General features: G+C 41.8%; 2 protein-coding genes across 4 annotated transcripts; both read left to right on the top strand.

The window, feature by feature from the left end:
- Window positions 1-584: 584 nt before the first annotated feature.
- LOC109192972 (protein kinase APK1A, chloroplastic-like) lies at window positions 585-3,455 on the top strand. Its single transcript, XM_019343703.1, has 7 exons — window positions 585-924; window positions 1,172-1,260; window positions 1,343-1,662; window positions 1,747-1,882; window positions 1,964-2,106; window positions 2,408-2,531; window positions 2,725-3,455. Exons 2-7 carry the CDS (start codon window positions 1,209-1,211, stop codon window positions 3,240-3,242), a joined length of 1,293 nt encoding a protein of 430 aa, XP_019199248.1. The 5' UTR covers window positions 585-924; window positions 1,172-1,208; the 3' UTR covers window positions 3,243-3,455.
- A 4,634-nt stretch (window positions 3,456-8,089) lies between these two features.
- On the top strand, window positions 8,090-13,403 carry LOC109192971 (factor of DNA methylation 4-like). 3 transcript variants are annotated; one of them, XM_019343702.1, is made up of 7 exons: window positions 8,090-8,182; window positions 8,309-9,225; window positions 9,358-9,539; window positions 9,816-9,884; window positions 9,985-10,269; window positions 11,070-11,581; window positions 12,243-12,645. In XM_019343702.1, the coding sequence occupies exons 2-6, from the start codon at window positions 8,316-8,318 to the stop codon at window positions 11,568-11,570; spliced, it is 1,947 nt and encodes a 648-aa protein (XP_019199247.1). In that variant the 5' UTR covers window positions 8,090-8,182; window positions 8,309-8,315; the 3' UTR covers window positions 11,571-11,581; window positions 12,243-12,645. The 3 variants fall into 3 exon arrangements, 1 of the variants encoding a protein (XP_019199247.1); XR_002056179.1 differs by adding an exon at window positions 13,175-13,403 and having other exon boundaries at window positions 8,091-9,225; window positions 12,243-12,521; XR_002056180.1 differs by adding an exon at window positions 11,829-11,977 and having other exon boundaries at window positions 8,091-9,225.
- Window positions 13,404-13,447: the final 44 nt, after the last annotated feature.

Here is a 13,447-nt window from a genome sequence, read left to right on the forward strand (position 1 = left end):
ATTCATTACCTTCAAATTTATCAATTTATTATATTCACTGCATTGTCCATTGTCTTCTTTTTACATTATCTTGTAATTAAATATCAAAGTTATAATACAAAATACATTATATATATTTATTTACCAAGTATTTTATACAAATATAATAAATATTAATATTTTGTTCAATACTTTCACATGATAACCTACGACACACATCTCACAATGCATGAAACATGTAGAGAAAAAATACCACTTCCAAATATCGATTAGAAAAATTCAATAAATATTATCTTGCATTTATATATTTTAAATTACCGATTTAAATAAACAAATTCAATATTTATTTACACATGCATGAACATCTCCAATATAATATTGCGTTGATATACTTTGAAATACTTATTTAAAAATAATCATTAGGCATTATCTCATTCGCGCAAAGCCCGTTAAAAAACTAGTTATCTTATAAAGTGTAAATCTATATTATGTTTGTCAAGACTGGATCCTATGCCCTTGTTCTAATTCTGAATGGAGCCCTTGCCATAGTCAAAGACCATAGTTTGGAATTGGAGTCATAAAGCCGGAGCTGGTTGGGAAACCAGGGAAGACGCCCCCACACAACCCAGCCGACGTTTCCTCTAATCCAAACGCTACAAATTCAAAGCAAGAACTGTACTCTTCCCTCTAGCTTCCCCGTACGAAAATCACAACACAGTACCAGGGAAAATGATATAAAAGGTTGATCGAGGCGAGACTAGCCCGCCATTTATGCTGCTTCTTTTAACCTCTTCTGTCGCTCTCAACATCTTTTAACCTTCATCCAATCATCCGTGATATACGGACAGCAACTAGGAAGAAACCTTAGCTCTCCGCCTTCGCATTCACACATCTCCCTCCAAAGCTCTGCTATCGGCCACCTACTCCTTTTCTCTTCACTTGGAGGTTTTTCTTGAACCATAGCTCTATTTTAGTTTCATTTTCTTTCTCTTTTGTTCTCTCCCTATCTCTCTTTTTATGGTTTTAAAAAGTCAAGATTCTAGTGGGAACTGGGCAGAACTTTATCTCGGTGTTGGTGAATCAAGGCAAATGCTTTTTGTGAAAAACAAGGAAAAGTTCATATATTTTTCCCTTGAAAATTCTGGGTTTTCTTCTTCGAGATCTGTTATTCTACCTTGTGTATGGTTTGCAGAGAATAGAAGTTTGGGACTAAGGGCTGGTGGTCTCTCATGATGGGGATTTGCTTGAGTGTCAGAATCAAAGCTGAAAGCCCACATCCAGGTTCTGTGAGGGATGTTTAGAATCAAAATTGGTTCCTTTTATCCTTTCTCATCTTTGTTTTGTTATCTTTTGATTTGACCAGGTTTAAGTTCAAAATGTGTTATTAGCACAGATGGGAGTGGCCTGGGCAAATCAGACAGCAAGAACTCTCCCCCACAAACCCCTAAATCAGAGGGTGAGATCTTGCAGTCCCCCAATTTGAAAAGCTTTACTTTTGCTGATCTCAAAATGGCCACCAGAGACTTTCGTCTTGACAGTGTGCTTGGAGAAGGTGGCTTTGGCCCTGTGTTCAAAGGTTGGATTGACAAGAACTCACTTAGCCCAACCAAGCCGGGAACTGGCTTAGTGATTGCTGTGAAGAGGCTAAACCATGGCGGCCTTCAGGGCCATAGCGAATGGCTGGTGAGCTTTATGGATGGAACAATTAAACATAGGTTATTGATTTCTTGATTGTGTCAAATGAAATTAGCGTTTTCAATCGTGCAGGCAGAACTGAACTATTTGGGGCAGTTCTCGCATCCTAATCTCGTAAAACTGATTGGTTATTGTTTAGAGGATGAACATCACCTTTTGGTTTATGAATGCATGCCTCGTGGTAGCTTGGATAACCATTTGTTCAGGAGTGAGTTCTTTTTGTCTCCTAACGTTGTATCTATTTTGGAACGAGTACATATTGCCTTACTTCTATACTGTTCTGTGGCAGGGGGCTCGTATTTCCAACCTTTATCCTGGAATCTCCGTTTGAAGGTTGCTCTTGGTGCTGCAAAAGGGCTTGCTTTTCTTCACTGTACCGAAGCAAAAGTTATATACCGAGATTTTAAAACTAGCAATATTTTGCTCGATTTGGTATGAACCATATTCCGAATTTCTTAGAAGTGTATTCATTAGTTTTAATAAAACAGTACAAATTCTGGGGATTTGAGGAAGCAGCACTTGCCTGTGCCATTTCTGTTAAGCATATAACCATTAATGTGCAATATAACTATCAGCTTAGGCTTTTAGTTGAGGTGGAGCACATGTTTCAATTTGGTATCAGAGCCATGCTAAAGGTCATGTGTAATTGGCCCGCACACGTGATGGGGCGTTGAGATAGAGCACATGCTTCAATTATTTCGACTTCACAAATTTTTGCATATGACATTTGCAGAACTACAATGCCAAGCTCTCTGACTTTGGGTTGGCCAAGAATGGACCAACAGGCGATAAAAGCCACGTCTCCACAAGGGTTATGGGAACTTATGGATATGCTGCTCCGGAGTACTTATCCACTGGTATGGTTTATCGGCTAATTTCGTGTTCGTTTAAGTTCAGACCAGTTTTTGTGCATTCCTAGGTTGTCCCCATTTATGTATATATAGTCCTGATTTGGTTTTTCAGTTAAAGAAGCAACCTTGAACATGCTATACAGCTATCCTATTTTTGTCTGCTTACACATGTACTTCGTTTGCATCTTGATCGGCATAGGGCATTTGTCTGCTAAGAGCGACGTTTACAGTTTTGGAGTAGTTCTTCTCGAGATGCTATCAGGGCGTAGAGTGATCGACTATAACAGACCATGTGGAGAACACAATCTGGTAGAATGGGCCAAACCTTACTTGGCTAACAAGCGTAAAGTCTTCCGCGTTTTGGACAGCCGTCTTGAAGGCCAGTACACTCTTGAGGTATCCCAGAAAGTCGCTAATCTTGCCTTGCACTGCCTGTCCAAGGATCCTAGGTTTAGGCCAACCATGGATGATGTAGTTAAGGAACTAGAGCAACTAAAGGAGTCCAAGGATATGACAACTCTCAGCAATAAACACGATGGTTCAAGACATCATAGGCGAAGCGATGGGGCGGTTGAAGAACTAGCGCAGCTCAAGGAGTCAGAGGATACGACAACCCTTGGATCAAGACGTCGTAGGCGAAGTGACGGTGATGCTATTAGTAGAAACGCGACGGCTGCTTATCCAAGACCATCAACTTCCCCTCTGTATGCCAAATAAATGAAGGATGCTTCTGATTTTTATACTTGGGGAAGTGGAGATTGACATATATATGAGATCAGTTGACTGTACAGTTAGTTATGGTTAAGTTAGTTGACATGAACTCAGTGTGAAGATAGTGTTTTCTTAGGACAAAAGCTTGTTGTAATGCGAAATTCCCTCCATCAAGATTGCCATTAAATACTATGGGTGCATTATTCTCATTTTAATTGCCCATAGAATGCGAAATTTTCTCGTCCCTAGGAGAATCAATGTATAATGTTTACAAGAAGTCTATCATAGTAAGTTAAACTATCTCACTATGACTATCATAATTTGATTTTGTATTTTTATCCATAATTTATCACCTATGAGTCAATTGGGTTAACCATGTGACGGATATATTAGGAATCGACCCGCACTGACCCGGGGGCGCGAACAAGAACGGGTCCCGGGGCGGCGCCACGTACCCGCTCCAGGCGGGGCCTCGCCACGTGGCCCCTGCACGGGCCACATCGGAGGCCGGGCCGGCCTCTCCAGGAGGCCGGGCCGACCTCTAAATGGGCTCGGCCCGAGCCCATGACGGGCTCGGCCTGCAAAAGGAGACGAGCAAGGGTTAATCCATAAGCCATATGTACAAACGACGGGCCAGCGAAGGAAAGGGGAACAAACCACGAGTAGAGGCACGCGAAGGGCCGACAGCGGACCCGGAGGACCTGGGCTCGGCAAAGACCTCGCCCGAAGAACCCGAGGATCCCGGGGACTGCTCTGGGGGCTCATCGTCCGACAACTCGATCAAGGGACGTGCATCCGACTGGGGCGTACGCAGAAGGCGCGGGCGAATACGAGGTGGTAGCGGCCCATCCGATACAAAACCCAGACTACGCATGTTCTCCGGCGTAATCATCTCGCCAATGATAATCTCTCCCCGATCGCCCCGGAAGGCATGGACGTCCCGGGCTAGAGCGGCCGTCTGTAGCGGGGTCCTGTGGCGCACAAACCTGTTGTTCCAAGATAGGAACGGCCGACGATCACCAACCGAGACGAAGACAAAGTGCGGCTTCCAATCTCTGTTGGTCTGATTGAAGTCATGGAACGTCTTCATACGCGCCCGGGCCGCTATACTCACGAACCCCTTGCTGGCCTGGCCAGAGGACGAGGTGACTTGAAACAAACTCTGGAAGAGATCCATATAGGGCTTGACACGAATGGTGTGGCAGCGAAGCAAGAAGGCAAGAAGTAAGTAATGGGCATTCGGCACCAACTGCCCGGGTGCGATGCCGTAGTGGTTGAGGAAGGATTCGACGAAGGGATGAATAGGGAAGCGAAAACCAAGGTACATGGACTGCACGTGAACCCCGAAGAAGAGGGGTGTCGGCGGCTCGGTGACATTCCCCGACGGAGAAGGCAGGCGTACCTCGCCCGCAGATCCAACATAGCTCTTGGCCTCCTCAAACTCCTGCACAGAGGTCTGAGCCAAAGTCGAGGCCGCGATGAGTGTCTCCAGAGGAGTGTACTGGACGGGATCCTCGTACGGGACCGCGAGGGGATCCTCCATGACGGGAGGATGGGCGTCCAACGGACCCTCGTATGGCATGGTGACCTCCCCAGAAGGGGAATGAGCAGGAAAAGGAGTGGGGGGGTCGCTAGTTTCGTCCATGGGAAGGACGTGAGTGTCTACGGAGTCCAAAAAATCGTCCAAGGAACCGGAAGAAGTGTACATGCACCGACTAAACCTACGAGATAAAAGAGAAGGGGTATAAGAACGGGGCGTGCTTGACACATAAAAAAAAAAAATTGTAGTCGTTAAGGACCCGGGCCCGGCCATGCCGAGGTCGAGCCGACCCCGGGGTCGGCACGGCCTCGGCGGGCGGGGTCGGCGGACCCCAGGCCGACGCCGGCGCATCCACGATGTAGCAGGTGTCAAAAAAAAAAAAAAAAAAAAAGGGAAGGCAGTTTGAGGAACCGAGGCCCTAGGCCGAGGCCAAGGTCGGCAGAACAGGCCGGCCGGCACGGCCTCGGCGAGCGGGGTCGGCACGACCCGTCGCCGGGCGGCGGCACGTCCCCGGCGGTGGGGGGGCGGCCGTTGCCGCCCTCGCCGTGGCCCAAGCCCGGGGGGTCGGCCGGGGACCACGGGGGCGCGGCCTGCGAGCCGCCCCGTGGCAGTGGCGGAACAGCGGCGTCGCGGCGGCGGCAGGGTGGTTCGAAAAAAAAAAAAGCAGTAAAAAGAAAGGGAAGAGAGGGGTGTACCACGCTTGGGCCTACGGCTCGGCGACGGGGGAAGTTGGAGAGCGGCCGGAACTTGTTGCCACGGGCTCGCCGAAATTCGATGGTGGCTCGCCGGAAGTTGCCGCCGTGGGGTGGTCGCGCCGGAATCCGGTGGAGGGTGGTGGCTCGCCGGAGCTTTGGGAGAGAGGGGTGTGATGTTGGGATGGTAAAAGTGTATAATGAGAGGGGAGAAGGGGTTTATATAGAAGAGGGGGAGATAGGAAGAGGGGGAATTTTGAAATTCAAAATGCAAAAAAGGAGGGGGAAAGATGAAAAGAGGGATGTGATTGGTGGAAAAGAGGGATGTGATTGGTTGACTTGGAGAAGATGACCAAGACCTAAGAGGACTCTACTGTGTATGTGTCCTAACAGATGAAGGAGTCATATTCCGGAGGGAATTTTTTCATCATTATCGCGAGAAGTACACTGGGACGGCAACTATAACGCGGGGACGCGGGCGTCCCGGGGTCGGCATTTTTGGAGGTCGGCCAGAGTGTCTACTCTCCTTCACTGACGATTACTCGCTGCTCGGAGAGCGGGGGACTGATGACAGATATATTAGGAATCGACCCGCACCGACCCGGGGGCGCGAACAAGAACGGGTCCCGGGGCGGCGCCACGTACCCGCCCCAGGCGGGGCCTCGCCACGTGGCCCCCGCACAGGCCACGTCGGAGGCCGGGCCGACCTCCAAATGGGCTCGGCCCGAGCCCATGACGGGCTCGGCCTGGCCCCACAGCACGGCCCGGTAGCGAGACCGGGCGCGGTCAACTCGGATCTAACCACCCCCCGCTTTAGGGGGTGGCGGTTAGGGGCGGGGGTTGTATAAAAACCCCCCACCTTGTCCAGTTAGGACACGATCTACTTTACGGACACACTTTGTACTGAAGAACTACTGTAATAGCCAGTTCTATGGCATTTAATACAATCTACGGTCTCACGGCCTTTGCTACATCATTCGTATCATTTATTTGTTATTCGTATTCTTATTCGGGTTAGTTAAGTCGGACCCCCGGTTTAATTAATTCCATCACCATGCAAACTTATTTCATTAGTACAACTACACATCTTTTTGTTGCATTTCAACGAAACAAACTTTGACTGACCAATAACATTGATGTGTGTCTTGAAGCATCCCAATAAAGTGATTTTGTTGAGGGGAATTTATTTATTTATTTCTTTTTGGGTAGGTTTTTATTTTTTAGTGATGTGAAAGAGAAACGAGATATGAGAGAAATGTTGGGGTTATGTTATTTGTTTGTTTGTTTGTTTTTTTTTTTTTTTTTTTTTTTTTTTTTTTTTTTTTTTTTGTCCCACGAAATTTCTCATATTATAAAAAGAGAAGTTAAAAGTCACATATGGGTTCATTATGGTAGTAACCAACCTACTATGCGGATGAAATAGAGAGAAAAAAATCCACCTAGAATCATGCTAGCCTCCCTTCCATTTTTATAGGTGATAGTGATGAGCAATTCGGTTTAATTTATTTTTATCAAATCGTTTGGTATACAAGAATTCATTATCGTTCGGTTCGAAAAGGAAAAGAGTGAACCGAATTGCTCATTCGTAAGAGGAATGGTAAGAGGTGAAAAATGTAAAGAAACAATCATTTTTCTTCTACTAAATGTAGATTTTTTGTCAATTTTTTTTCATAAACTCCCAACTTTTATTTCAACTCGTGTGCAAATTTGATTTGAAGAAGAAAAAAAAAACAAATAAACATCATGACACCTTTATTAAATTAAGGAGTTAATTCCCAAAATGATCATCCGACTATGACCTTTTCTCAAATTAGTTCATTGACTTTTAATTTCTCCAAAGTGGTCCTCCGGCTTTTAAATTTTAAGTCAAAATAGTCATTCGTTTGCTTTGGTGTTAAGTTGGTGTTAAAATGAACGGTAAAATTAGAAATTTAGATTTTGCACTCCAATTTAAAGCAATCTGTGATTCCTTTCAGCAGCATGCGCACATATTCCTTCAAATTAAGTTTTTGCTCTCTTAAATCTATAATCAAAATGTGGGATATTCAACTAGAAGGCCATAAATATTTGCCATGGGAAGTTTGTGGATGAAATTGAAGATGAACCTTTTTTTGTCTTCTAGTTGATTATCCCACATTTTGATTGTAGATTTAGGAGAACAAAAACATAATTTGAAGAAATATGTGCGCAGACTACTGACAAGAATCACATATTGCTTTAAATTGGAGTGCAAAACTTAAATTTTTAATTTTACCTTTCATTTTAACACTAACTTAACGCCAAAGCTAACAGATGACTATTTTAACTTAAAATTCAAAAGTAGAAAGACTACTTTAAAAGCATTAAAATTCAAGGAACTAATTTGTAAAAATGTCATAATCAAGGACCATTTTGAGAATTAACTCTTAAATTAAGCAATCAATTTCCGCGTGAAATATAAGCGCCAAATTTGGGAAGAAATTGAACAAGAGAACATTATTGTACGTTTTGTAGCCGAGGCAAGTTTCAAATGCCATACCCAAGTCGACCTGGCCGGACAATCTCTCTAGTCTCTACCTTCCTGCAAAACCCTAACCACATTCCATTTCTCGCCATTATTTTGCAGTTGTTCAAAGCTTCAACTAAGAATATACTCCGTAGAAAGCTTTGTGGCAAGAACATAAGAAGCTAGGGACTCCCAAGTCCCAACAACCGAACTGAACTTGTTACTGCTAGTACCTGTTAAAACTTTGTTCTTTACTTATTTCTGAGCAGATTTTCTATCTAAAATTCTAAATGCATGTGATTAGCTTCTATTATTTATTGTTAAACTGAACTAAAAATTCTTTGTTTCATTACAGGCAGATAATGCCTTACAGGAGAGAGTTCAAGCTGCGTGTATGTAGTAATTCAAAACTGGAAGAGTTGAAATGCAGATACTATAAGGATTTGAGAGAAGGAGAAGACAGGATCAGCGGATCAAGAAAGTATTTCCGATGTCCATATTGTCAGGGTAAGAGAGGTAAGAAGTATGATATGCAAAGGCTCCTAAAGCACTCTTATCGGATAGGTTATGCTTCAAAGTCTTCAAGTTTGAGCGATAAGGCTAGACATTTAGGGTTGCTTAAGTATTTAGAGAGGCGTAGATATGCTAAAAGTAATGCTAGGCATCCATCGCCCAGTGATCCATCTACCAATGGAGCTAATGAAGAAACTTTTGTTTGGCCTTGGATGGGAATTGTTGCTAATATTCCTGTATTATATAAGGATGGAAAATTTGTTGATGAAAGTGGTCAAAAACTGAAAATGGAGTTGGTTGCCAAAGGATATAATCCAGTGAAGGTTTATACATTGTTGGCCGACAGGGGTTTTTCAGGATATGCCATTGTTGAATTTAATTCTAACTTTTCTGGATTTGCAAATGCAATGGCATTTGCATGGGAGTTTGAACTGGATAAGCATGGTAAGCAAGAATGGTATTCGAGTTTGAAAGATGAGTCAGATGACAATCTTTATGCATGGATTGCTGGCAAGGAAGAGTACAATTCAAATAGTATCGTTGGGAATTATCTAAGGAGAAATGGAGATTTAAGAACCATTTCTGAGATCCGAAATGAGAATAGAAAAGAAAATTCCCAACTATTTTCCAACTTGATCAATGAGTTGGGGTTGAAGTACAAGGAATGTGAAGAGATGGAGAAAATGATAAGTGAAACTGAAGTTTTAATGGGCAATGTGATGAAAGAAAAAGAGGAGATGCTCTCAATGCATAATAAAGGTACATAAACTATGATTGTTTTCGTATCAACTAAATTGCATATCAACTTGTGTTTTAAGGAGATACTTGCCTGTGTTCCTTGTTTGAAATGCATATGTAACATTATAGTTCACCTATTTCTTTTTTCACTAGAGTTGGAGATGATACATCAGGAGGGATTGAAACAGGTGGAAACCATTTTGAGTGAGCAGGAGACAAGTAAACAACAATTGGATGATCATGAAAAAGAGCTGAAACTGCGAGAAGATGAAATAAGACAGCGTGAAAAACTTAATGAAAGTGAGAAAATGAAGCTTGACTGTGAGAAAGAAATGGTATGTTCCATTTTAATTGGGTTTATGAAAGAGTCATTGACTGTGGTCCTTGTAGCTGGATGCCACCTGCTAGTGAGAAAGGGGATGTGTGTGTATTAGTTTTAAAATCATGTGCAGAGTAATTTTTTTTGCAAATGAACTCCTTTTTTTAGGTGACTATGATGGAAATTCTTGTTCTTGTTATAGTTCTATTTCAGAGTAAAAAAAAAAGTCCAATAACCTAATTGAATGTATGAAAGTAGGAATTTCTGAAATGGAAAATTTTGTTTTCCTCAGAATGAGAGAGCAATTCTGGCACAAACGAAGGTTTCTGAGACAATGATGAAACTGGCTGATGAACTGAAGGTATGCTCTTCCTCTTTTGCTTCAAGACACGTACTGGAATCAAATTCAATGGAATGCTGGAAAGTTTGCAGTTATGCTAATGGCTTGCTTTTTATTTCAGAGAGAGAAGGAACAAGCCTTGGTGAAAATCTTTAGGCTTGAAAGAGAACTTGATCAGAAGCAAGCATTGGAGTTGGAGGTAGAGAAGTTAAAAGGTTTGGTCAAAGTTAGGAGACACATGATGGAAAGAGGTTTGGCAGCTAGAAACAAATGTACACCAATCTTAGAAGAGCTGATAGAAAAGCTAGATGGACATGATCATTTGGAAAACATGACTTATGAACTTACTATAAAGCATCGGCATGTCGATGATCAGGTGCAGGAGGCTCGCAAAGAGATGATAAATGTGAGCCTTCTATACGATTTCTTTTTTGCAACCTACATAATACATGATTTTTCTATAACCATATAATGGGATGGTATAATTTCCTTTTTAACTGATTGTTTTAACTGAACAATGATCAGAGTTTTGGGTGTTATTTTTCAGTAATTTAATTATGTATGATAAGTGCCTAAGTCGTTCTAAATGAAACTGATAGATACAAAGCTTATTATTCTAGGGGTATTATTATCTACTTTCCTAAAGCATTTATAACTCAAAGCATGTAGTAAAAGGTATTTCTCTGGTTCCTTATCCAATGTTATTCATTTTAAGCAGTTGATGGTTATTTATGCAAACTCTATATTAAAGTGGAGCAGTATTTCTTTGTGTAACTAGAATTGAGATCATTTATGTAGAGGGTTGAGGAGTTGGAGGCTTATACAAATTTGTTAGGTAAGGAAAGTAATCAAATAATCATTCAAGTGGCAGAATTCATGGAAACATATAATCAGAGATTGACTGATTATGTAATTCCTTGCTCATTTTATGTATAATGTAATTTGAGGTTGATTGATTATCTAATCAGTAATTGATGCTCCTTCCTTATTTTGCATATGGTAATATATTATAAATAGGGACCAAGAGGTCAGAGGGCATCCACTGGAATTAGAACAATTAGCTCTAAGTAGCTGTGACAAGAATTTATTCTTGTTGGAGCAATATTCTTAGAATTTCCTTGTTTTCTTTCATTTCTGTTTTACTTTATAATGTCATAAACTCTTAAATATCTTGGTTCAAATTCATCCTGTCTCACACAAATACAGGATGACTGGATGGTCATACAGACTCATGCCACTTTCACTGCACCTCACCTGCTCACTGGATGTGGAGGAATCATGCACAATAACAAAGGAGACTGGGTAGGAGGCTTTAGTTGCTCCATGAAGGCCAATAACGCAGCAGATGGAGAAGCATGGGCAGTGTATACTGGACTTAATTGGGCATGGAATGCTGGAAAAAGGAAAGTGTGCATTTTGAGCGATGCGAAAGAGGTCGTGCTTTGGGTGAACAAGGGTCCTATCCCGCAAGGGCCTTGCGGAAAAATTATTCAACATTGCAAGGATTTGATGATCAAGGACTGGGAAGTAATCATCGGTTATATTCCCTCCGATTTGAACACTGCGGCTGATGAGATTGCTAAACTGGCACCTAGAATAAAATGTGATTGGATTGAGTTCCGGAGTCCGCCTTTGGAAATCATGGACCAACTCGAGACCGACAGAGCCAAGATGGCGATTTGGAATGATGCGAATTGTAATATTTGAGTGTTAGTCAGGTACACCCTCCCCATCAACCAAAAAAAAAAAAAAAAGCAAAGAATTACATAATCAATTAATCCAATGATTATATGCTTCCTTGAATTCGGTCACTTAATGATTATTTGGTTACTTTCCTTTCCTGCCTGATTTGTATCAGAGGCTTTTTTCTGGATCCTTGAACCTCTGGTGCCTTATTGCTTAATTATGTGTGTTGTTTATTTGGAGTCAAATAAGCAGTCAATCAATGTTTGCTATACTTTGAAGCTATGCCGAGAAATCCAATGACTTTGGGCAGAAGATTTGAAGGCTTTCTTGGGATCCTTGTTCATTTGATGTCAAATTACTTAATTATCTGCCTTGCTTGATATCTAGACTGGAATCCAATTAAGGTTATCGAGAATGGAAGAAAAGATGTGGGTATCTTTTTGAATATTTTGTTATTCTGTCTTACTCATGCAACACCACACGCACTAGTATACACATGGACAATATTTATGGAGCCCTGGTAGGCAATACAACTCTCCCTCCTCTTTCCGATCTTGCTAGCATTGAAACATAGGGAAGAAAATGAACACGAATAAATGGATCATTTTGTAGATATGTAAATTCATTTTTCTAAACCCAAAGTAAGAAGTTCTCATTTCTTAATTTGTGTGATAATTCATATTGAACTTTCAGGTGTGGGTGATTGATGAAGAAGATGGGAAACTGGTGGTTCTGAGGAAAGAGTATGGTGATGAAGTGTATAATGCTGTGACCACTGCACTGATGGAGTTGAATGAGTACAATTCCAGCGGCAGGTGTCTAGAGGTAGAGCTGTGGAATACTAAGGAGAAAAGAAGAGCAGAACTGAAGGAAGGAGTTGAGCTAATACTAAAACAATGGCGGACGCTTAAGAACAGAGATGTGTAGTTTGTCTCAAATTTGCTCTATCCGGTGTTAATACCAGTAATAGAAGTATGTATTGGCTTTTGGTAATAGCTTATAATTATGGATTAAGAAGTTAGTGCCAAGTTTTTGCTTAGTAGTAGCAAGCTAAAATATGTGCACAACCAGAAATCAATGGTTAAGGGTTCGGTCATTGGCTTTAGGTATGGAACAACCTTAAATCTCTAGGTCAAGTGTTTCATTCAAAAGAGGAGCCTACAATTCAACAAGGGGATTAGTTACTGTGACACTGAAAATTTTGAATACACTCACAAAAAATTATAGCTACCAAGTATCATTCCTTCTGTGTGCCCACTGGAAAGTAATTGGCAAATTATCGTGTCCACCTTGCATTCTAAAATGAGTTAATCAACGATTTGGTCCCTCAATTATTGTCAAACTGTGAATGTAGTCCTCTAATTCCTTAATCATCGATTTAGTCCCCGAAAATAATTCTTTTTAGTCATTTTAGTCCCTCCGTCCGTTTTCCGGCAATACTCGGGTTAGACCTCTGATTTACCAGGGTCAATTTTGTCATTTCATTTGTTTATTCACTTCCTACTTGCTTAACCCACACTTTGAGTTCGGCATCTTTCTCTTCCATGGAATCCGCTACTCCAAGGAAAAGGTGTTCTCAGCTTGTATTCATACAGCCTCTAACTCAAGTACTTTTGGTTCTGCAGGTCACTGATGCTCCAGAAATTCATTCCAATGGTTTCCATATTAAGTTTGATATTACTGAGGGACAGATAGGTTTTGTTTTGCCAACTCTTGTTCCTCCTTGTGACATTGATTTGTATACAAGACTGGTTTATACAGATACTGAGCCCATCACTTCTAACTGCTGGAAGACATGCATTGTCCTCCCTTTTAGATCAAGCATGTTAGAAGATTCTGCTGTAAATAACATTGCATTGATGTTTTCAGATCTTCACCCATCTTTGCTGCTTTTTCTT

Source organism: Ipomoea nil, unplaced genomic scaffold, assembly GCF_001879475.1.
Source record: "Ipomoea nil cultivar Tokyo-kokei standard unplaced genomic scaffold, Asagao_1.1 scaffold1834, whole genome shotgun sequence".
In the NCBI taxonomy this organism is placed as follows: domain Eukaryota; kingdom Viridiplantae; phylum Streptophyta; class Magnoliopsida; order Solanales; family Convolvulaceae; genus Ipomoea; species Ipomoea nil.

Bases quoted from the DNA above. Each gene is read 5' to 3' on its own strand.
- LOC109192972 (XM_019343703.1), top strand. From the start codon at position 1,209: ATGATGGGGATTTGCTTGAGTGTCAGAATCAAAGCTGAAAGCCCACAT. The intron at 1,663-1,746 runs GTGAGCTTTATG...TCAATCGTGCAG, and splicing joins AGGGCCATAGCGAATGGCTG to GCAGAACTGAACTATTTGGG. The intron at 2,107-2,407 runs GTATGAACCATA...TGACATTTGCAG, and splicing joins GCAATATTTTGCTCGATTTG to AACTACAATGCCAAGCTCTC.
- LOC109192971 (XM_019343702.1), top strand. From the start codon at position 8,316: ATGCCTTACAGGAGAGAGTTCAAGCTGCGTGTATGTAGTAATTCAAAA. The intron at 9,540-9,815 runs GTATGTTCCATT...TGTTTTCCTCAG, and splicing joins TTGACTGTGAGAAAGAAATG to AATGAGAGAGCAATTCTGGC. The intron at 9,885-9,984 runs GTATGCTCTTCC...TTTTTATTTCAG, and splicing joins AACTGGCTGATGAACTGAAG to AGAGAGAAGGAACAAGCCTT.